This window comes from Pavona decussata, unplaced genomic scaffold, assembly GCF_977016875.1.
Source record: "Pavona decussata unplaced genomic scaffold, jaPavDecu1.1 SCAFFOLD_254, whole genome shotgun sequence".
In the NCBI taxonomy this organism is placed as follows: domain Eukaryota; kingdom Metazoa; phylum Cnidaria; class Anthozoa; order Scleractinia; family Agariciidae; genus Pavona; species Pavona decussata.
In genome coordinates, this window is record NW_028145657.1 from 6,282,731 (window position 1) to 6,306,914 (window position 24,184).

The 24,184-nt window shown below is 40.0% G+C and overlaps 2 protein-coding genes, 1 long non-coding RNA gene and 2 pseudogenes across 3 annotated transcripts; 4 read left to right on the top strand and 1 right to left on the bottom strand.

Annotated features, from left to right (window-relative positions):
- The first annotated feature begins 2,405 nt into the window (after positions 1-2,405).
- LOC146456819 (death domain-containing ATP nucleosidase-like) lies at positions 2,406-9,692 on the top strand. Its single transcript, XM_085092901.1, has 4 exons — positions 2,406-2,563; positions 6,804-7,535; positions 8,384-8,572; positions 9,084-9,692. The coding sequence occupies exons 2-4, from the start codon at positions 6,821-6,823 to the stop codon at positions 9,092-9,094; spliced, it is 915 nt and encodes a 304-aa protein (XP_084949027.1). The 5' UTR covers positions 2,406-2,563; positions 6,804-6,820; the 3' UTR covers positions 9,095-9,692.
- Positions 2,570-6,797, top strand: LOC146456820 (uncharacterized; annotated as a pseudogene).
- Positions 9,693-11,568: 1,876 nt separating the features above from the next.
- Positions 11,569-18,868, top strand: LOC146456821 (uncharacterized; annotated as a pseudogene).
- On the top strand, positions 12,459-15,597 carry LOC146456822 (uncharacterized). Its single transcript, XR_014858757.1, has 3 exons — positions 12,459-13,069; positions 14,437-14,513; positions 15,060-15,597. It is a non-coding gene; the product is annotated as an uncharacterized LOC146456822 (long non-coding RNA).
- LOC146456823 (uncharacterized) lies at positions 15,812-16,657 on the bottom strand. Its single transcript, XM_085092911.1, has 3 exons — positions 16,535-16,657; positions 15,992-16,074; positions 15,812-15,893 (listed from the first exon to the last, which is right to left on the bottom strand). Exons 1-3 carry the CDS (start codon positions 16,592-16,594, stop codon positions 15,812-15,814), a joined length of 225 nt encoding a protein of 74 aa, XP_084949037.1. The 5' UTR covers positions 16,595-16,657.
- Positions 18,869-24,184: the final 5,316 nt, after the last annotated feature.

Sequence of the window (24,184 nt, forward strand, 5' to 3'; positions counted from 1 at the left end):
TTAAAAATACCAATAAAAGGATAGATCTTCTCTATAATATGGCTAAATGGCCAGAAATATTTCCCTAGTGATTATTATTTCTAAAGGAGTCCGGATCAGAAAAGTGTCTATTGGTCTGACGGCTTTATGTTTAGTTTCGATTGAAATCCGTGAATATAAGGGATATCGCGGAGCTCTGTACGGCACGCAGCGTAAAGTGCCCACAAATTTTATTCCATACATTAGTAGATTGGTGTTAGTGCTTTTGAGTGAAAATAGACTTGACCCTAAGTCAGGTCCCACTTTTGTGAAAATAGGCTTTAACTACATGTATGTCACGTTTAATGCATTCTGCAGTTTAGGAGGGGGTATATTAAAAAAAAATTGTAACTCAGTCAAAATTTCACAGAAAACAAAAGTTAAACCTCTAAATTGTTATTGACAACTGGAATTTCAATATGTAAAATATTCAAGTTGTTTGAGCAAGGAATGACGTTTTGACAGCACCGGCTATGTATAGATAAATTGTAGAGTCCCCGAATTAGTTCTGAGGTCACCTTGTAAACCGTCTCGCCAATAGTGAAAAAGATCGCATTGAGCTCAGTAAATGTTATATTTGTTTATGGGATGTACTGATTGATGTTCATGAAAAGAATCAGCGAAATCGATGAAAAGTCGAAATTGCCTTATCCGTTCTAACGCGGACAGCCTCTTAAATGTAGTTAACGACTCGGCGTGTTTTCGTTTATTAATATCGATTATTATTAGCGCTTTTTTACTTCTTCCAACATTACTTTATTTTCAACGCATTTTCGATTGTTTTATTCAGCGCATTTTCAATTGTTTTTTCAGCGCATTTTTCGATTGTTATTACGATCAGTTTTTGGCGCATTTTTCGATTAATTAACCGTAATTTTTTTACTTTTAAATTATTCGAAAAATACGTTAAAAACCTTAACTCCTAAACTACTCGCGTCAAGATTCCGGCCTAATATATGTATATCAAGATTCACATATATATCGAGATTATGAAAGGCTTGTATGAAGTACCATTTCACATGGTTTGCCTGGTTACTTAACTCCATAACAATCGCACTGTACTGGCAGTGAAACAAAATGTCGCATATGATACCGAACCTCGACGGAGCAGTTTTTCGAGTTATTTCTGAGACAGTATTTTATAAATATTGACAGGCCTGTGCGACTCTAACGTACGTGTTTTAGCCGTTTTTAGAGTTCTGCCCTCGCGATTATATCTTTGAGAGACCTAGGCTCTTTTGTATGAAATAAGACGAGGTTCTTTGTAAACTTCTCTGAGCAATGATTGTCGTAATCTATTAAATGACAGTTTTCCACAGTGTCCAGGAATGTAGTTTCTGTTTCAGAAATTTCAGCCGTGAATTTGATGGTTAAGAGTGGTGATTGTTGGTTTGTTCAATGAACTGTTTTAACTCCTCTCTGCTGATATCCCAGAGGGAGAAGATACCGTCGATATATTATCGTTTCCAAACGAGCGGTTTGAATGTGCTTCGGCTAAGGAGTTCTGTTTCAACTTTGCCCATAATAATATTGGCGAAAGCGACTGCCATTTTTGTTCCCATGGCAGTTCCGTGTGTTTGTAGGTAATTTAACCACACGGAAATGGAATGAGTTTTCTCGCAGTATTAGGCCTAGCGCTTTTCCCAAGAACCGCGTGGGGATAGGAGGTTTAGATGTGAAGATATCACTGCGGCTCATGTGCGTGGACAAAATGAAAAATTCAGCGCTGTTAACATCCAGCGGTGTCAACATATATCACTAGGATCCCTCATACAAGCCTATCATAATCTCGATGTATTTGCGAATCTTGATATACATATACGAGAAATTTTGACGCGTGTCATTTATCTGCAATTTTCGGTTTAAATAATTGGTCCCTTACTGTGAACATGGGAATGCTGTCATGCAAACACGTATCTTGATGTAGGTATGTGAAGTCTAAAATGTGCCCAACAGGGAAAATCCACGGGAAGCCTTTGGCACGCAACAAACCACACACACCCCCTCCCGGCCAAGTGCAGTTCTGTACCAACAAGCCGTGCTTGGCGTGAAAGCAAGAAACGTCTCTTGAGAATATGAATTGACTTTTGTATTATTAATTTTTTTTATATGATTTGACTTCTCGATTTTTCCAGCAACTCGTTACTTACGAGTTGGCTTTTATTGAATTAAAGCTGACTGAAAGAAACAAGTTATCCACCTACCACTTCCCATTCATGACACAAAACCCAAAATATTACAAACGATGTCTAACGTGTTCCTGTTTACTTGTATTCAACGACGCGATGCTAATTACTCCACTAATTCCCATTACTTAATACTAGTAACGTAACAGTCTGAATGGTTCTTTGTGTTATATAGCGCCACTGCTGAAGGGTAAAAGGTCAAACGTGTTCCTGTTTACTTGTATTCAACGACGCGATGCTACGTTACTCTACTAATTCTCATCACGTACGTTTCTCGCTGTGTTTTTAGTTCATTTCTTCTTGTGAGGGTCCTTAAGTATAACATTTGGTGTCCTCAGAGCCTTTCCTGACTAATCAAGGTAAGATTATATTTTGCTTTGCAAGCAAATGTAGCTTTATTTTTTCTTTTGGAATGAATAGATTTGAAGACAATCTTAGTCGAGTGTTTCAGCTTTCCTGAAGTTTGTCGTCAAGAACTTGCTTTTAACAGTCGGAGACCTGAGACATTTTTGTTTCTCTCCATTTGTATCAAAGGGCAATCTCTGCATTGCATATAATATGATCCGACGACCAAACAACTGCATAAATGACTTGCCGACTTAATGGCCGGCACGAGGTACGGCGTCCAAGCGCGGGCGGGCCAAGTTCAATTTACACGCGTCCAAAGTTTGACCCACTTTATTCGCTCAGGACACTCACTGCGATTTGAAGTTTTAGCTGTAGAATAAGCTGTTCCAGTTCCTGTTATTTTCAAAAATATAGCAAAATTCTTTGCTTTGCCTACGAGCTTGACCACAGCACGTACTTGCTGTCAAGAAGGAAGTTTTTAAAATTTAAAAATTATCGCTGTTTTACGCACGCTAAATTGGGACAGTAGTCGTCAATCATTTTCGTTTTCACGCCAGGAAACGGAGGCTAAAAACTATTGACATGTTACCATTTCATTAGCATGCAGAGACAATCCGTGTATTCTTCTCGTTATTATTCCATACGTATATATACACGCATTCTTTCACTACCAAATTCTTCTCTAAACGAGGGGGGTGAATAGGGGTATGTAAATCCACCGATCCGCTAAAATTAATGGCTGAATCCGTCGATCCGCTCAAAAAATCAACTAAATCCGAATCCGCAAATTGTTTGCCGCGTTAGATGATACGCGAGGTACAAAGCGACTTCAGTTGTTGGAGTTGCCTTGCGTGATATTGTGTTTTAGCGTTAAGGATGACTATCAACGAAATATTTATGTAACCAACGTCTGTATCGAAACAAAATCTTGCAGAGATGAGAAAAAAGAGCAAACTTGAACTTCCTGACAACCAAAATCCAAAATCCGGTCTCCAAAACTGGATAAAACCGCGAACCGCTGTGATGATAGGATCCGCAGATCCGTTAAAATTTCGCTCTGAATCCAGAATCCGGGCTAAAATATTTACCAAATCCGCCGATCCGTAGACCTATTCACCCGGGCCCTCCTAAACATTGCTGACTACTTGTTCTCGAATCCCACTTGGACAACTGAAATTTCCTATTTACCAATTCGCAGATCTCACAATTGTCGTAGTTTACATTCAAATACGAACCATACAGTTCCGGTTTTATGCGCATAGTGAGAAGGCTTTTGTTCCGTCTGTGTTGATCCTGTGTCTTTTGATTCACATGCACACAGCTTTCGATATTTTATACGGGGGCTGTTACACAACGCCGGTTCATTTCGGTGACGTGGATATCCCAGTGTTCAGAATGCCTTAATTAGCTTTAATGGTCAGCTAGAATTTTCGTATTAAAGCCAACATCAGCTAGTAAATTCGGGGGAAAGGTTCTGCCCCCTTAAACTTTTTGCCACTTAATCATGCGTACATATCAAACTGTATAAGCGTAGAAAAATATGTATTAAATCAGTAAAAGGGAACATGATCCCAACTGTTGTTTTTGAGTGTCCCTGATTCCTGATTGTATGAAAAAAGTAAGACAAGTTTAATATATTTAAAAGCAATGACGTTTCCGGATTATAAATTCATTTGTCCTCGTTGTGTGATATCATGCATGAATCGAACCTCAAATTTATGGTCACACGAAAAAAGACACCACATGGTTAACAATGCTGTTGTATACCGTTTGGTGTGAACTTCAAATCAAGTTGTGCCAAGAGCCACTGTATACGTAGGATACCTTACCAATTTTTACCAATACTTGTTTTGCACGTTCACTACTTCGTACTGCTGACTGTAAATAATATTATTTCTGAAAGATATGTGATGAGATGTTTTATCAGATGTTCTCAGTACCACTGAGATATGAGACTCAGTGGTAGGGCATCCGAACTCGTAACTGGAAGGTCATAAGTTTCATTTCTTTTGGGGGATGTCGGATTTTCTTTTTCCAAGTATACCTGTGTCACTGCTGAAAAAGTACATGGCTATTAGTATGCTTTTTATAAGGTTTCGCTTCCTTCAAGAACCATGGCACGTACCACAAACATGAGTGCATTATTGTTGGCCTCAGAGTGGGGATTAAAACTTGGGGGGTTGTCCACTTTCAATAGAGAGTTGGCCATACATCTAGCTAAACATCCTGGAGTACAGGTCTCCGTCTTTGTCCTACGATGCGACCACAATGAAACGCCTGCAGCTTTGAACAGCAACGTCACTTTGCTTCAGGGAACAAGGATGCCTGGTTATGACGAAATCGATTGGCTTTGATCTCCACCAGATGACCTTTAAATTGACTTTGTAATCGAACACGGTGCAGTACTTGGTCGCCAAGCATAACTGAATAACAAAACATCGTCAGTGTAAGTGGATTCAGTTCGTGCACACCGACTCAGAGGAGCTTGGAATGTTCAAGGAGCATCGAAATGAACTGGACTTTTGTGTGATGGCTGATTGTGTCGTTGCAGTTGGGCCTAAATCGGCGGAGGTTTACCGCACTTATCTTCGCTTTTGTGGGAAAGACCAAAACTTTGCTCTACTACCCCCACCCCTCTCAAAGAAAGATATACCTAGTAGTGCGCTTTGACCTTTGATTTAGAAAAGAGCCATTCCGAGTGGCTGTGAATCCATCTTGAAAGCGAGGTTAAGTACAAAGCTTTTTATATAAGATTAGTGTCTTTTTGCGTATGAATGAAAACTAATCTTCATATTAAAAATTTTGCTTTTAGCCTCGCTTTCATAATGAGGTTCAAAGCAAATTTGAAAACAATGTAGAAGCAATCGGTACTAGTGAACGTACCATTCCCACCCTCCGATATTCTAGATCGTGCTGATCCAAGCTAAGACCTCTGCTGCATATCTCGTGTGTTTTAGCATTTTATCGACAATCACGATTATAGTGAGATCTTCAAAGAGCTTTTCATCAATAGCTTACTGTAAACTAAGTGAGCTTTGTCGTCTTCAGATACAGTTGTGAAAACTACAATTAGGATTTCTTATTAGTTTATTTCTATTTTGGTTTGCTCTTGAAGTATTTCTGTTAATCTCTCGGCTGTACGGTGACTCAAACATCCTCATATGATTCCGTGTGTCTGACGCTAAAGAGGCGACTAAACACTGAAAAAGACTTACTAATGTTAAATATCTCTGATCTCTAGATACGCTTTAATCGGTTATCGGTTTAGAGGCGAAATTCTTCGACACTGAGCTCTTTGGAACGTTAAGTTGGTCCTGCCTTAAGGGAGGACTTAACCTAAACGCCATTTTTCCGCACTTGACATGGCTTTAATGGAAATGTCTCGTTCACGTTTCATGCAATCCAAAATCTCTATGCTCATCCCATGAATCTATGTTGCGGGGTGTTTTTTTGAATTTTTGGGTGATTTTTGGTTATATTTGGGAGGAGAGTTTTTCTATGAGGATTGGTAAAATTAAGAGAAATAAGAAATATTAAAGCTTTAGTGAAGTTTAAAAATATGAATTTGTAGTTAACAATTAATAGATGGACACCAAGTTAGTCCACTAGCAACCTGGGGTGCTCTTGCGTAGGTATCAACTGTCTGTTAGTCAGTTCCAAAAATCATTTTCTTTCTTCTATTCCTTCTTAAAACCTCTTTAAATTTCATTCAATGTTAGGTTCAGTTCCTCCTTTAATGAACAATAAAGTTCTTTGGCAAAGCAGCTGTAAAGCTATCAATAACTTTTCAATTACTAGCTAGAGTATCTAGACCACGAGCAGTCCCATGTTGTTCTCAGGGATTGTAAAACGAGCGAAGAACAGGAGCGAGCGCGAATATTGCCTCACGCGAGGAGACACGACGCGCGAGAGACAATTTTGGCCCGCTTTTACGTGGTTCACTCGCTTTACTATCCCCAAGAGTAATAAGGGACTGCTTGTAATGAAGGAGTATTAAAGTGTCCCTGCGGAGAGACCCTTTCCTTGGCTGTCACAGTACATGCATTTGGTGCTCAGTATTAGTTTCTTCACTGTGTCGGCGAAATTTATAGTAGAGAGACTATTTCAAAAGGAACCCGCTGAATAAAATAAAAAAGCAAATAATGGGTCAAAGACAAATAGCTCACCACGAAAGTATAGGTCTAATACTAGTGTAATAAACTATTTAGTCGAGTGATTGACTGCTCGTCTGTTTGATTATTTTTCTTACAGGCAGTGAACTTTTACAAATGTCAGAAGCTGCCAACCCTGTGCCCGGTGTCCCAGAAGGGAGCACTAGTGACCCACCCGAACACAACGTTACTCTGTTGAATCCTGAGAAACTCCCCAACAGAATAGTCCATTGGACAAGTGTCCAACTCCCGATTGATATTCTTCTTCTTACGGTGAAAGAATGTGAATTTTTAGGCTGCCTTTCCCACCTGAATCCTGGTTTCTTTAACAGTTATCACAAGTCTCTGGGGTATGTTTACTTCGGGGATATGGGTGAGGAAGAAATAAAGCTGAAAATTGCTGTAATCCAGTGCAACATGGGTTCCACTGGCCCTAAAGGTTCTGTAGTTGTTGTACCAAATGCAGTCAAAATTTTAGGCCCCAAAGCTGTCTTTTGTGTAGGTTTCTGTGGTGGTTTAAACCACAAAAAAGTCAAATTGGGAGACGTGGTAGTTTCAGCCAGGTTAATAACCTATGCATCGATTAAAATTACGGAGAGTGGTATTCGACAACGTGGCGTTAATGTTCCTTTGAAAACCCGTCTTGCTGACCTTATACGAAGTGCTGGTTATGGCTGGAAGGCACCGCTGAAGGATCCTGGAAAACTAGAGGTCAAAGTGCACCGAGATGGCGTGTTTCTGAGCGGCCCAGAGGTGGTTGACAACAATGAAAGGCGAGAGGAGCTCATCGGGCGATTCCCTGAAGCAATTGCTATTGAAATGGAAGGCGAAGGTACGTAGTTTTACTCTTCTTCAAAATGTGTTCTGCAATGATTTGTTTGAGAACACTACCTATTAGACCATGAAGATTACTAGCTGTCCAGGTATGCAACACATGCATGAAACAATGTACAGTTAAAGGGAGATTGTACCTAGATTTCAATGAAATTTGAAGAGGTTTTAAGAAGGAATAGAAGAAAGAAAATGATTTTTGGAACACTAACAGACAGTTGATACCCACGCAAGAGTACCCCAGGTTGCTAGTGGACTAACTTGATGTCCGTTTATTAATTATTAGGTAAAAATACTAAGTTTAAAACTTCCTTAAATCTTCAATATTTCTTATTTCTCTTAATTTTACCAATCCTTCAAGAAAAATTATCTTCTCTCAAATATACCCAAAAATCACCCAAAAATTCACAACACGCCCCCCCCCCCCCCCCCCCCCAATACAGATTCACGGGATGAGAGTAAAGTTTTTGGATTGCTTGAAACGTGAACGAGATATTTCTATTAATGCTATGTCAAGTGGCGGAAAAATGGCGCTCAGGTAAAATCCCCCCTTAAACACTCAACTAACACTCAACTTGTTTTTGCCATACAAAGCCTTCAAGTATCTGCGACCATTTTATTAGTTAAACTCGCGCGTGCGCTGTTGTGTGTTCCTGTTCTCCGATGATCCTCAAATTATTTTGACCTTCTCAGCCAAAATATTGACCCTGAAAATATTGTGTCCATCCTTTTAAGTGTAAATCAACGGTCAATGTAGCAAGTGTCTTAGCAAGAGATTGCTCAGTGTTAAAGTTAATTTAACCACGAAATAATTACAGCAAATATACAACTACTGAAACGTCTTTACAGGCCTCTTTACAGCAGCCCATGACTTGGACGTTGAGTGGATTGTCATTAAAGGCGTCTCAGATTTTGCCGACGGCAGGAAGTCTAAAACAGATGCTTGGAGACCGTTCGCCAGTACGATGGCCGCGTCACTTACTGCTCATTTGCTAAGAAATCCTTTTGTTTTCGAAGATTGGCCACATTATGGACACCGTAAGTACACAGAAAACTAGATCAGAAAAATAAGCCAATAAAATGTGTTTTGTTCTTCCCCGTTATGTTTTTTTTTTTTTTTTTGCTTTTTAATGACATTTCTTGAGGCCCAGTGCGTATACCAATCAGCCAAAAATAGAAAATTATATTAATTATGATTATCTTATGTTTTCTTTTTTAGGGTGTTTTTCTGCTTGTAAATTTGTTTTTGTCTCTTCTTGTTTGAAATGTCTTGCGTTATCACCATCAAAATAAACGTTTTTTTTATTTTTTTTTTATTTTTTTTTTTAATGAAAGAGGAGCAGGTGCCAAGTATGCGGCTAGGTCTCCTCCCTCTTTGAGTTTTCTTTGGTTTGCGGGGTGAGGGGCAGTGGGACCGGGTGGGGGGAAGGGGTCAATAATATTCTTAGTCGTTGCAATCTAAAGAAATGGTGTTCAGCTCAGTCCATATGTGCGCGAAAGTGAGACCTATCATTTTTTTTACCTTTTGTTGTCTTCTTCAACCTAACAGAGTCCCTTTAAACGCTAAAGGATCAACCTGTGAGTGTGCTGAATATACGATTTTGCAACCAAGAAGATATGACTCAAGTAGCAGCAGAACAGAAAATCTGCCAGGAGATTAATGTTTTTTCTTCCAACGCGTCAAGATAGTTCAAGTTTAAGTTCAAGTTCAAGTTTATTACGTTTTTCAAAAAGTTACTTACAATGAACACCGCCTGCAAATAGCGAGCTAATCTAGGCAGTCGGTGTTAAGGTCATACATAAACGAAGTACTAATTGAAGGCGTTAAAAAAGTCAATTTTGAATACATTATTTGTCAAAAGAGTAAAAAGTAATGAAAAGTGAAGAAAAATATTATGATTTATGATTGAATTATAATCAAGATGACTTTTTAATTTTAGAAATAAGAGTGCTAATGTCAGCATAACTGTCCAGAGTTTCTAAAGTTACAAATAGTAATGCTTGAATTTTGAGATCAAATACGTGTAGTTTAACTGTATTGCAAGCACATATGGCTCATTATTAGTCTAGTTTTACACGAATAGTAGTTGAGAACCGCATCTTTTGAACGATTGTGTACAAGTGTAACTGAAGCAACACATTAAAAAAATCAAATAGAGTTTTCTTTTACGGTGTTATGCTGTTTGTAGTAGCTGTCTACCCGTACGCCCAATGTATGTTTGTTAGTACAGTATAGAAGTGCTAACTAACCTTTACTTACACAGTAGTAATTTACAATGTTCGCTGCCCTCGTTGAGAAACTAGAAAACATCAAGATGAAAAGTCGGCCTTTCTTTTATAGTTTGAAGCGGCGTCATACCGTGTTAGATTAAAAACCCAGTTTTATTTTAATCTTGCGGAGGGCAAGATTGCAATATTTGTTTTACTATAGAGTGCATACTTCTTTTACAGGTGTACAGTTTAAAGTCACTTCAAGTATTAAACTAATCTTTCCAGGGCTTTATTTGCCAATAGCCGCTCATTTGAATTACAATGAAATCTAGAATGTATGTGAGGCAATTTCGGGTTATTTTGTAGTTTTAGCCCGAAATTGCCTCGCATCCACGTTGGATAACATTGAAATGCAAATGAGAAAAATCAACCGTGAAAAGGGCTATTACTACTTATCTGATTGAAGGCGCTGCGCGTGCGCAGTTTATAGGTTGATATCAACTTACCGTAGAAGGCCGTGACTTTTGGATTTAGCAGGGCAAAGGGGCCGCTATTTTCGGGTAGCCGTTACTTTTGGATGGTTAAAAAGCGTTTATAATTCATTAAAAGGTCATTCCGTTTATGCATGTTATGAACTCTCCTGATAACCAAAGCAAACTGTAACAAAACAAAAAGGCCCCGAAAGAAAATAACTGAGGAATATAGCTGTGCTAGAAAGCTGTAAAGCGAACCAGCCGTAAACTGTAACTAAAAATAGTTTACGGGAAAAAAAGTACAGGGAAATTTATGGACAGTTCAAAACGCGACTGGACGCTTTCTGGCACAGCTACATCCCTCCAACTTTTTTTTTTTTCTTAAAATCATTTTCCAGTGCCAAGAGTTCCCGATTCATGAATTTTTCAGAAGCGATGTCTTATGAAAATTATTTAGCATCGGATTTCCATACTAATTGTGTCAATAACAAAATGCTTGAATATGATTGGTTCTTAACAGCCCATATTTATAGCTTAATTTTGCTATGTAACTCCAAAACTGTCCGATTTGACCTGTCCGATTACAAGAAGCTTGTAATTGGACAGGTCAAATCGGACAGTTAAAGAACCAATGAAAATCAAGTAGCAAATGCCACTAGCCAATGAAATTTCACTGCATGGCACATGATAATCAATCAAATCAATGAAAAAATTGTGACCAGATAAGCTGTCCAGCTTCAACTGGAAAAGAAAAATAGAGGAAACTAACTGGTCCAGTAGCCTCCCACGCAGACGTTCTTAGGGGTTCGTCAACGCGTTCCTGCCCCACGAACGTCTGCTGAAATGAACAGCCACTTCCGTTCTTCGACTGCGGACCAATCAGGAGCCGTTTCCCGACTTTGGGTAAACTCGTGTTTGATATTAAAAATATTACCCCAGACAGGATGGCGGACTTAAATGTGGTTTTTGGTCTTGTGTGCCAAACGTTTGGTATTAGGAAGTTGAATGCGTATCAGAGAGAAGTCATTGTGCAATTTGCGCAGAAGAAAAGTGATGTGTTCGTAAACCTTCCAAATGGTTATTTGTTTACAATTCAATTCTTGGAGCTGCTGGTCACTGATTGTTGTTGTGATTTCGCCGCTTGTAAATCTTATGAAAGACCAGGTAGAGAAATTGGCAAATCTTGGAATTCTTGCCGCTTCTCTCAGTGAAATCACTGAAGAAAATGCAGGATGTTGTGGAAGGAAAAATTTCAACCGTATAAACTATATGCACGTCCGGAAGCTAAAATATCTCCACGGGTGATGATTTCCGTTGTTTTGCAGTATGTGATTGGCTTTACTTGTCATGATGAGTTTGGTCTGTTCAGACAAAGGCAATTTGCCGATGAACGGAAGTAGCTGTTCGTTTCAGCAGACGTTCGTGGGGCAGGAACGCGTGACGAACCCCTAAGAACGTCTGCGTGGGAGGCTACTGGTCCAGTGACTTTTATTCAGACATTTTTTCTTTAGACTTTGACAGCTCGTTAAATACAATTGATTTAGAAAACCTTGGAAGTAACGAAAATAGCCATACAATCCGAGAGAGCGAGCGAGTGGTCCTGGCGGAAACAACAAACAACTTACCGGCACCAGACGAGTCCAGGTTTCCACTTACTTCCACTGACCAAATCCAAGAAACAATTAAAGAAGCACAAAACAAGAACACAGAAAGAAGTACAAATATGTGGTATTCCTTGGCAAAGTCACGGCAAATCAACGAGAGTGTAGAAACAATGGCGCCCGCAACTTTAGACAGAGTCCTCCAAAAATTTTATCTGGAAGTGAGAAAGCAAGACGGCTCAGAATATGAACCGGACTCATTTAAAGTTATGCAAGCGGCCCTGGAACGGTACCTATCCAGCCAAAAATACACATACAGTCTGATAAATAGTCTGAAGTTCTCATCTTCAAAACAAGTACGAATGTATGGTTACGGCAAGCCGGAAAGAATCGCGCCCTGCCGTGCAACTCTGCCGAAGAAGAGTCCTTCTGGTCAAGTGGTATGTTAGGCGACCATGATGGAGTGGCTCTCACAAACGTTAACTTCCAAAATTTGTCCGAGCCCTTCGGATTTCGTGGCCGTCAAGACCATTACGACGCTCAGGTACAAGATTTTGAAGTTACATGGATCCAGATCCAGGGAGGAGAATTGGCAAAATATTGCGTTCGTTTCAATGAAAATCCTACAAAGACCCGTTCCGGGCAATTTTTTTTTTTACGCCCACTTCAAGATGGCGGACAGTTACCGTGACAGACTGGTAACTAGCAAGTCAAGTAGAGTAACACAACATTACTTCCGGTAAATTCGCGATCGCTTTCGCGTGTTTCCATGGCTTCTCAAGACGTTGTTTTTACCTGTTTTTACACTGAGACACCAGACATCATTAGCGAAATGTAAATTTAATGAGCTGAGATCAATTCAAGTGCGGATAACCTTGTGAAGAATACTTCTCAAATCGCCTCCGAACATTTTTATAGTATGTAGTGTATCGAGCCCCTTTCAACGGCTAACCCAACCTCTACTACCTTTAAAAAATATGTCTCGTACTTTTATAGTGTCACCATTCCTCGAGTGCAGTTCAAAGCTCAGAAGACAGTTTTCTGGTGGGCGTAAAACGAAATCGATTTTCATTTTACGCCCACTTTTTGGGCCCGCGGAAACTAACGAGAAAACTGGGCATGAAAGATTACAAGAAAAGGGACTGGAAATGAATTAAGACATAAATGTTGAACTCTGGAGAGTACAAGTTTGTACGGCTCGTTTGAATACGGACAGCTGCTTATACAGAGGGTAATCAAGTGCAATCAAGGTATGCAAAAAGCAACCAATCACAAAACTTGTAAATAGAAAATTGTGCATGTGTTTACATAGACTGATGCAGACACTTGAGGGAGTTTGGGTACCCCTTTGCCTTGCATAAACTTTCAAATTCTCCCAAACTCCCTCAAATGCTGGTTGTAATTGAATGTGTGTTCCTTTAACCTTGTTAATCACAGTCACATCCTCTTACTTGTGATTCTTTAAGCTCAACCACTTCCCTAAATTGTTAACACTTTCCAGAATAATTTTTGCTGATTTTTTGCAATGTTACTTGCAAGATCATGCTTTCTTTTCTGTACCTTTGGTCGTTTCCTGACACGAAATCTAAGACTAAACCGATCAAATTCATCACTGTCATTGCCCTCATCCTCAGCCTTTCTTGTAAATGGTTTTGGAGGTCAGTCTGCTCGAGTTTTCTTCATCCTTCAGGAAATCCCCTTTCTTCACTGGCCTGTTACTGTAGATTGCACCTAGCTTTCTTCTTTTTCCAATCCTTTTTTTTTTGGTTGTAGTCTGGAATCTGGTAAGGTGACGGCTTGCAAAAGTATGTAGCGCAGATGCAATTCGAGGTATCACGCTACAGGTACTCCCTTCTTTGAGTTTTTCATACCTTGAAACAAACTAGCTGACTCCCACAATAAAATTTTCATCCCCACTCTTTAATTTTGAAACAATGTCATTGCACACTTCATAGACCTTTGTCTAAAGACCTTCTGCTATGGGGTGGATTGGATGCATTTCATCAATACTGTCAACTTGACTGCTGTTGTCTGTAATGTCTGTTAAGTCTAGTGATGGTGTGGTTAAATCTAATGAACATTGGGGTCAAGCACTGATTGTCCATTGAAGCAGACTCCATTTTGAGTTGCTTCCTCTTCCACATTTTTCTGGTGTACACCGTCTGCCTGCTAATAACTAACAAAGTAATTAATGCTGGCTGTTAAATTATTCTGATCTTGTTTCTAACTTGTCACCCCCCTTTGGAACCCACAATAACTATATAACTGTATAATTTGGAATTTTATTGCATCGCTTGCAAGGTGAAGTGAATCCTGTGCTCTGATTGGCTACTCACCTGATCAAGATGGAGCCATCTTGCCCACTTAGGATTACCTGTTACCCGTTTACTCATGGATGCATATAATAAATCTTTTATTGGCCAAGCTTAGGTCAAGATGGCAGAATATTGGCCTTGTTCTATTGTTGGCAAAATTATTGATCGTCCTGTCCCTAAATTGTACCGATGCCCCCCCCCCCCCAAACCCCTCCCCCCCTACACACACGCACATCTTTTTAGGCTGGGATCCCTCCTTTTAAATTAAGGCTAATCTCTTTTGTATCATGATTATTTTGAAGGACGTAAAAAGAAGATAAGCCTCTTGCCCAAGAGCTTCGTTATGTGATACACAAGAAACCTGCAAAAAAATGTAAAAGTAAGAAACTGTATGTATGGCTTTAACATACCACTTCATCATTCATACAGAACCACCTCTGGTCCACCTTGCAGTAGCTATAATGGTGGCCACATTTGCACTTAGTACCACTATGTACAACAACACTTTGCAACTTGTACATATTGCTGTTCTATGTAAGCAAAAAATTATAGTATAAACAATTAGAGAAGGGATAATCTTAACTATTTCTATAGTTGTGTACCCTTTCTTAGATAAACATTTAAATGGTAATACAGTGGAACCTCTCAAATACTGGTATAGGCAACCTCCTATTTAATGTCAGGAAAAGTGGTTGGCTAAAAGAGGTGGTCACTGTCAGAGAGCCTGCAGACTGTAATGTTGTTAATTCTAACCTGAATCAATTTCTATAAATGGGGATGGATATGGCAAGTGGAAGTTGTGGGAAACATGAACAGAAGGCAAGTGTTTCATCAGCTAGTGGCCTGTTTCAGGTTATCCCAAAACTTTCACAAATGTTACCATGAAAATAAGGAAAGTATGAATTTATACATCTTTTCTATAGAGTTACAGTTAAACAACCAACCAAAATAAATACAAGGGAGTATTTCTTTCAAGCTGTTGGTAGGACTGCTGTAATTGGTCAGTGGTGTTGCGCATGGGAACGAGTGTGAGTTGTGTGTAAAAAACATGGCCGACAGCCTGAATAAAGTATGATCGTTGTGTTAGCCAAGTTGTTCCTGTTCATACCTGTATCAGCTGGTCAACAAAGCTAAGTGGACTATTTCATCACTTTTCCTTTTTGAATGTCAACCCAGTTTATTTGTAGAGATCAAAATTACTACAATCAAACTTCCCATAAGTGAACACCTCCCATAAGCGGACACCTTTGGGACCAAGCACAGGTGTCTGCTTTTGAGAGGTGTCCACTTACGGGAGCTGTGCATTGGCGGAGGTTCAACTATAATACTAATATTCTTAAAAGAAAGCTATATACCGGTAATGATAGTACAGACAATAATTAGGGTATGTCACTACTTACAGCTTTTCTAACAAAATGATATTTTACTTTCTTATTGTATCAAAAATAATAATACCTTTGATGGCTCATTCAGTAGTAAGCAGTCAAACCATGCAGGGTATATAAATTTCTTCCTCAATTTGTTATTTCCTATTCTCTCAAATCTGCAATATATTATTGCAAATATTAGGGAAAAAAGGATCCCTTGTCTTTAGAGTTCAGGTATTAAATACAAGAAGCTAAGACAAAAATCTCCACAAAATTATGTAACTTTCAAAACCAATTCTTCGAAATAAACCTACCTTTTTAAATGGAATGTGAGGACTTTGGACCATTTACCAACAAATTGGTCTTTCTCAGCCCTGGTCAGCTCATTACACCTGTGTACAACACCAAGCACAATAGGTATTGTGGGCACACGCAAACACAATCTAATATGATCTCTGTGAGACATATTGCAAATTCATGACTTCCTAACCTTTCGCAGAAGCATCGATTGTCCCCATCAAGAATTTTTGTCTGTATATTATCGAGTGCTTCAACCAGTGATTGGGAGGACCCCTATTTTATAATAAGAAAAGATAATTCCATTTGACTATGTATGGTGATGGTTAAGAGGCCATGATAGGAAACGTTTTTGTAAATGAGAAAATTGAATAAATTGTTAATATTAAAATGTAGTTACTGTTTGCACAAATATGACCAAAATTCTTGATGATTGACACAAATCCTTTATGCATAGCCCATCATTGTTGATTACTGTGCTTTGCTATAACATGCCAAATCCGAAATTGAAATCACTGCCGACAGTTGCATTTTTCGCTACCGTCAATGACTGCACTGGAAGCTTTAGAAACAAAGTAACAGGATCAATAGGTCACGCTCGTGCACGGTGATTGGTGGATTTTGATCCACTTTGTTTGATTGATGGCAGGAAAAAAATCAACCATCTGCTCATGCAGTGTTTTGTATTTCAGATTCCACCTGTTATTGAAAAGTGCAAGTTAACCGTTACATCTACCTGTATGTCGATACTGTTATTTAACATGGTGATTGTTCTGCTGCTGACATGTTGGCACATTGTACACTTTACTGAAGTGGAGAATAAAATAGCATATTTGGAGATATTGACTTTGTTTATCTGTGCAAAATTACTACTGTCACATACCTCATGCAAACATGGGCACTGTTATTTTTGTTTGTTATAGTAACTAGAATACTTCTCAATGGGAAGCCCATTAATAACTAGGCGTGGCCTATTAGTTAGCCCACTAGGGGTCAAATCCTCCACCCTGCCACTATCTGGATTTTTCTTCCATAGTCTCAAATTCAACTACTCTACAATTTGTAAATAGCCTTCATTGGTCAGCATCCCGCCAGTTGGTTATAACATGGTGCTGGAAAGTCATTAGGGGCAGCCATGATTCACATTTGTGGCATTAATTTATTCATTTATTGTTATTATTTTTTTTATCATTATTTGTTATTTTTGTATTATTTTAATAATTGCATGTATACAAACCTGTACTGGTTAGCTCTCCTCCAATTTCTTCATGGAAGTGACAGGCACCACTAAACACAGACCACCAGCCTTAAGTGGAAGTGTATCATTACTCTATAAAGTATTGGTTTAATCATGTTTTATGTCTAGCTGTATAAGGTACAGCTTTACTGACACTCACTTGTCAACTGATAACGCCATGTCCAATCGATCGCACAGAAAACTAGTGTAAACAGAGAAATAGAAGAATTTTCCACGAGTGTGACAAATTACAGCGAAATGGAAACAATTTTGCCGCCAAAACTTACATATCTCTTAGTTACCAGCTACCCAACGAACGATCGCACTTTTTTCATGCCCAGTTTCTTCGTTAGTTTCCGCGGGCCCAAAAAGTGGGCGTAAAATGAAAATCGATTTCGTTTTACGCCCACCAGAAAAATGTCTTCTGAGCTTTGAACTGTACTCAAGGAATGGTGACACTATAAAAGTTCGAGACATATTTTTTAAAGGTAGTAGAGGTTGGGTTAGCCGTAGAAAGGGGCTCGATACACTAAAGACTATAAAAATGTTCGGAGGCGATTTGAGAAGTATTCTTCACAAGGTTATCCGCACTTTAATTGATCTCAGCTCATTAAAGTTACATTTCGCTAATGATGTCTGGTGTCTCAGTGTAAAAACAGGTAAAAACAACGTCTTGAGAAGCCGTGGAAACACGCGAAAGCGATCGCGAAATTACCGGAAGTAATGTTGTGTTACTCTACTTGACTTGCTAGTTACCAGTCTGTCACGGTAACTGTCCGCCATCTTGAAGTGGGCGTAAAAAAAAAAATTGCCCGTTCCGGTGGTCTTTCAGCAAAACACAGAAAAACTCCTCAAGAGATGTGGGCCACAGACGGTGGACCAAGAGATCCAGTCCGGCTTTTTGAAGAATTGCTGAGAAGGCCCATGCATTAGAAATGCGAACCTCTGGGCATTTGTACTTGGCAATAATACAGCGTCCGAAAACCGAAGTTTGGTGTCCCAAGTCCAGGATGGGCGAACACAAACTTGGCAGCATTATCAAGACCCTAGCACAGACGATCAGCATTGATGGAAAAAAGATTTCAAATCATTCCACCAGAAAAGCAGTTGTTGCCAAATTGAAGAAAGCCGGACAACCAAGGCACAAGATAATTTAAATCACGGGCCATGCAAACGAAGCCTCGCTCGATGACTACGACGAGATTGATGAAGAAGAAAGGAGAACTCTGTCAGATATCATAAGCGGCTATTCTGGACCATCCACAACGACAAGTGCTTCCAAAGCATGGCCACCAAGCTTGAATTCATTGCCAGTTCCACCTTCAACAGATGATGATGTGCCATATCGAGAAAATATGTAACGTCTTCATCAACTTCGCTATAGGTGCAGCCATCAGCCAAGCAAGCGCTTATTCTCTCGCCCATCAGTATTCTAACGTCCAGTCTCCAATTACACGAACAAATGAGCCAGCAGTCCAGCAATTCCACAACTGCACTGTAAACATCCAAAACTACTCTAGGCCGCAGTCAACAAATCAAGCCAGTTCTTCGAGAGTAGAATGTCAGATCGGCGAGATAACAAGCCCAAGTATTCCAAGACGAAAGCGTAAACGAGCTTACATTATTGACTCTGATGAAGACTGAATTTGAACACTGACTGTTTTCTCTCACATACTTATTAATTTTGTCTAAATATTCATGCTTGAAAAGTTAAAAGCTGTTAACCATGTAAGCCGTTCTCAAAAATGTCGCCCGTAACGAAAGTGTTTTATGAGCGGGCGATCTCGTACAACTTATTTGGTAATGTTGAGCTAGTTGTCAATCACTTGTTAGTTCAAACAAGTTTTACCATTTCCGGTTCCTTTAGGACTTGCAATCTGTATTAAAGCCGATGCGACAAGCTGCACTTCAATTCCATTACTTTTAAATTACTTTATTTTGTTCAAATATTGTCGGACATGTATTTTAATTAAAAATATACTTTTTTTAAAAATTATCTTCATGCGGTCGGGCTTCCACATCCAAAGTTGAAACCAGTCATTTTTTTTGCTTTGGACTCTATTTCTTACGTTAATAAATATTCCAAGACTGAGATTCTCGCATTTTGTTATTGGCACAATTAATTGGTAATGGGACTTCGTGTCGTATAATTCAGGGGTAATAAGGCTCGTAAATTCAAATTACTCGCCCGATTACTCCTTGAATTGTACTCCACTCAGTCCTATTACCATTACAAAAACTGTTCTTTCAAGCCTGTTTGCCTACTCGTCAAAATGGCGTCGAAAACTGTGATAAGGCCTATAGTGAGCTGGATGCCAATTCTAAAATTATCGCCGATCGCGCATTCGCGCGTGTACTCGATCAGTTCATTCTATCCGTCAATTTCATTGGTCGATAAGAAAAACAAAAGTTTTGACGTCACAGAACACTCATCTTGAGTTCGGTTTCGCAGACGCTCTTTTCGCGGCAGGTGAAACAAAAGCCGGAGAAGGCGTCTACTCTCGCAGGCTATTCTGCTTGAGGCATGGGATTGAGCATGTGATCGGCAGACTGCGCGGCTCTGTTCATTGACACGTGACAATTGCAAACAAACAAACGAAATTGACATTTTTCGGACGGCTCTTGTTTTTCTCTGATAATCACCTCAGGCTCAATATTGATGAATATTCCCCTCGAAGAATATTTAACAACCAGTTGGACGAGGTTGAGCAAAATATCGTGATTTGTTAGTGGCGAGCAGATAAAAAATCGATATGCCAAGGGAAAGTAATAAAAGAGGTGGTAAAAGCACTATCGAGGCGCAGGAGGAACCAGTCGAGAATGTACACAGTCCGGGCAGAGATGAAAAGATTTTTTGAATCGCTCAGTAAGAAACTGGATGGGATGAATTCAAACCAGGAAAAGAGACACAAGTAGATGTGCACAAGATTCGAAGCTCTCGAGCGCAAACACGTCTTAATTTGCTTCAGATTTAAAGTCTTTAAAATAAAAATTAAAAACCTTGTAAGGTGATTTGGTAGCTGTAAAATTTCAGGTGGAGAATAAAGTCGACGAGACTTAGGCTTCAGAGTTTGAAAGAAAGATTACTGAATTGCAAAACAGGTCAAGTCGAAACAACGTAGTGTTTTGGAATGTTTCAGAGGGCATTGAAAGTGGTATGGCTATGACTGAATTTATCCAAGGGATTTTGTGCGAGCACATGAAGTTAGAAGATGCTGAGTCAATAGAAATAATGAGAGCTCATCGTTCTCCTACTACTTGTACGAGTGGAACTTTAAAGCGATGACCCATTCATGTTTGTTTACTTCGATATAATTATAAAGACAGACAGTTTATTTTAGCAAACGCGGCAAAGAGTCTAAAGGACAAACCCTTTAAAGAATCCAATCTTTATATGTCGGATGATGTTACGAAGGACATTCAGGATCAGCGAAAGCAACTCAAGGAAAAGTATTTGAATAACCTGAGGTAGAATGAAGAAGTGGAATTTGCATATGTACCATGGACAATTCCCACAAGAAGCTTAAGCCTTTATAAAGTGAAGGACCAAAAAGTGTAGCCAAAGCCTTTGTGATACAAAGTATGTTCCAGGCTTTGTAAAGGCGAAAGTTGTAAATATATTTATGTATTTGTTATAAGATGGAACATTGAACGAATAACCGTAACTTAACCTTTAATCGACTCCCGCTACGAGTAGTCACATGATACAAACAATCCCATTATCCAACACCTTTCCCCCAGTAAAATTCAGAAATTGAATGTTACGTTCAGTTAGAGTATCTCTTGGAAGTTTTAACTAAGCATCCCGAACGTGTTAGTTTAGCAGTGATCAGTTCCATCTTTGTGGTGCACTTCGCGGGTTCCATAATCTTCGGGGTCATCTGCCCTTGAAGGCTCGACTTTTGTGTTTTGTTGAGCAGAAACTTGGGTTTTTGCTTTAGACTTCTGTAATAGTTGGTGTAATCTGCTTTTCTTGCCTCAGATGTACACGGTTTCTTCATCTCAACACTTTGCCATCAATTTCAACAGCGTATGACCGATATCCATGACTCTTTATGACATTGCCTTTCTTCCACTTTTGTCCTTTGACTAGTCCCTCAGGCTTGACTCGTACGGCTTCTCGAGGTTTCAATTCATCCAAATCTTTGGCGTTCCTGTCATAGTAGATCTCATATTTCTTGGTTTTGTTGGCCTTCTCTTCCAACACATTCGCCGCAATGTGCTGGTGCTAATAGTGTTCCTTTTAAAGGAATTTCAGTTCTTGATCGTCGGTTGAGGAATCTTTGGCTTGGAGATGTGGTCATTCCAGCTGTGGATGTGTTGCGCTGATCAAGTAATGCTTCATATGGTTCAGAGAAGAGGCTTGAGATTTTCGCAACAGTGATTTTGCAATCTTCACCACCGACTCTGCTTTGCCATTACTTTGGTGGTGGTATGGGGAAGATTTGGTGTGCTTGATTTTCTTCCGTTGACAGAATTGTGAGAACTCAGCTGAGTCGTAATTCGTACCAGAGTCTGTTACAATTTCATCGGGTATTCCCCATCTAGCAAACTGTTTTTGCATCAGATCAATCATTTCAGCGACGGTTTGGTTCTTCATCAGGTCAAATTCGATCCAATCACTGTAATAGTCAACTAACACTAGATAGTGTTCTTTGTTCCATTCGAAAATGTCAGAGGCAACTTTGGACCAAGGTCGGTTTGGAATCTCATGACTCAGTAGAGTTTCCTTTCGGTTTTTTGTCTGAAATGCGTTGCAGACTTCACATGAGGCAATGAACTGTTTCAGTTGAACCTTCATTCCTGGGTACCATACGGATGTTCTAGCAGGTCTAAAGGCTAACTGTACACCCATGTGTGCTTGGTGCAGTTTAGCAGTCAGTGACTTGCGCAGAGCAGCTGGAATTACGAGACGGTCACCCTTGCAAACATCATCATAGGCATCCGTGGATCTCGGGAGATCATGGATCTGCGCCCGGGTTAGAGCATTGCCTGCTGTGGCTGTGCAGACCGATGTGGGACTGGCAGACTCTGCCACAGGTGGTGCAGGTGAAGGGGCCGTTAGATGAAGATGGAGACTGGAGATTCTTCCGAGGAGCGCGTTTCTCCTCTGCAGTCTGCCGCTGCTTGCCTTCAGACCTGGCCAAGCCAGTGTGGAGCTCATGCCTCCATATGCGTCTGTCAGCCGCCAAGTCCTCCCATGTTTTGACATCGATGTCCAGCGACTTGAGGTGCCTTTGCAAACATCAGGAAAGCGCAGCTTTGGGTGTCCTAGAGCTCGAGAGCCCGCAGAAAGCTGCCCATACAGCAGGTCTTTTGGGATTCGCCCGTCTGACATGCGGCGGACATTCCCGAGCCAGCAGAGTCTGCGCTGCTGGGGTAGTATGTGCATGTTTGGGAGTCCCATTGTCCCTTGCAAAAATATCCCATCACTAAACGACAGTTCATCAAACATGGTGAAGATCAAAGAAACATGAATCAGAAGTCGCGAGCAGTGCTTGACAAGAGCAGAGAAGTAGGCTATGTTCGACACATTCGCTCATCAGAAGGTTTGCCCGCACCCACAGATAGGGAAGGTGTTCTCTCCGGATTATAGGAAAAATCAATTACTTAGATAAGCTCATCGAAACAAAGCTGATATTCAAGGACCTAACTCACAACTTACTTAGAAAGATGTAGCATTCGTTTGGGAGAAACGACAGCAGGAGGCCTTTGACAGACTGAAAGCTGTGATAACTACTGCACCTGTATTGGCCTGTTTTTAAAACAGTGAGAGAACAGTGCTAAACTGTGGATGAAAGTAGTACTGGCCTTTGTGCAGTGATTATGCAAGATGGTAAACCAGTTGCATTTAAAGTGCTACTATGATCAAATTTTGGAATACCTTTTATCTGCGGTTGATTGGTAGTTTATGTCCTAAAGTACATGATCTCCAAGTTATATCCTCATAAGATGAGGGAAAGTGTGATTTTTTTGCGCTCAAACTCCACGAATTTTCATCCGCCATTGAACCGCCATGTTCCTGCGGCCTGGTTACCAAAGGCAGATGGTGTCCAATGACAACAGAGGCCGGATCACCCGGGAAAAACAAGTGACGTCAGACTCTCAACTCGAAGCCCAGGCGAGCCCTACGAGGCTAACTTCTCATACGGTTTCGAACACGTTTTCGAAAAATGTTTCGTTCTTCCAATGGTGGGAAGTCGCTGTGTTGTTCAGTGGTATAACAACTGCTCTAATCGAGCGGCAGGAATTGCGCTGCATGCGAGTCCGGCCGACAGAACGAGAGATGTGTGGGTCCAGTTTGTTGTCTTGCACGTTTTGCTATTTTCTCGGTTTAGTTCGAGGGACACTTGGGCATTCCACCCAAGTCAGTGAACACAAATTAAACCTGATCTTTTGAAAAGGGTAAGCGATCAGGAGATCGTGAACCTGAAAAAATCTCCGAAGGGGAAGGAGCGGCAAAAGGTAAGCTTATGTAAAGTGGGCGAAATGTGTCAATATTGTTTTTTATCTTTGGTGATTCCTCGATACCTTGTTCAGCACCCATACAAATAGCAGTCACAAATTTTTATACACATTTTATATTGCGTTTCTAAAGTACTAAACTTTGATTGAACGAGTAAATAATGTAAGTGCAACTAGCTCCCGGAACTAGCTTTTCCCTCCGAAGCATTTCCAAAACATCTCAGTGCGATAAGAGTAAGCTTGTGTTTACTTTGCTTGTGCAAAAGCTTGTGGCAAAAACTGTGCAAACAAACGCGAAGAAAACCACTTTAATTATCCATTTTCACTCAGCTTTGGATAAGGTGGTCTTTGGCGTTTACAAAAGGGTTCCTTCTTTCTTTTAAGTGGTTTTCTTGAAGAAATAGTTTGAATTTTTGGTTTAAGAAAGGTTTTAAGAAAACCTCACATTCAGTTGTTTCTGATCAATTAGATTCAATTGGTAATGTATTTTAAATTTTGATTTATTTTTCAGACGCTGAGTTGCAACAACGTCAAAACCCAGCTCTCACTATTAAATACAGGCCAAAACAAGCCTTGCAGAGCACAACACGTGAAAAATGTGGACAGCCAAGAAAAGGCCAGTGCTCCTCCTTAAACTAGCAGTTGAAGAGCACTGACCTTTCTCAAGGGCTTTTCTTGATCTTT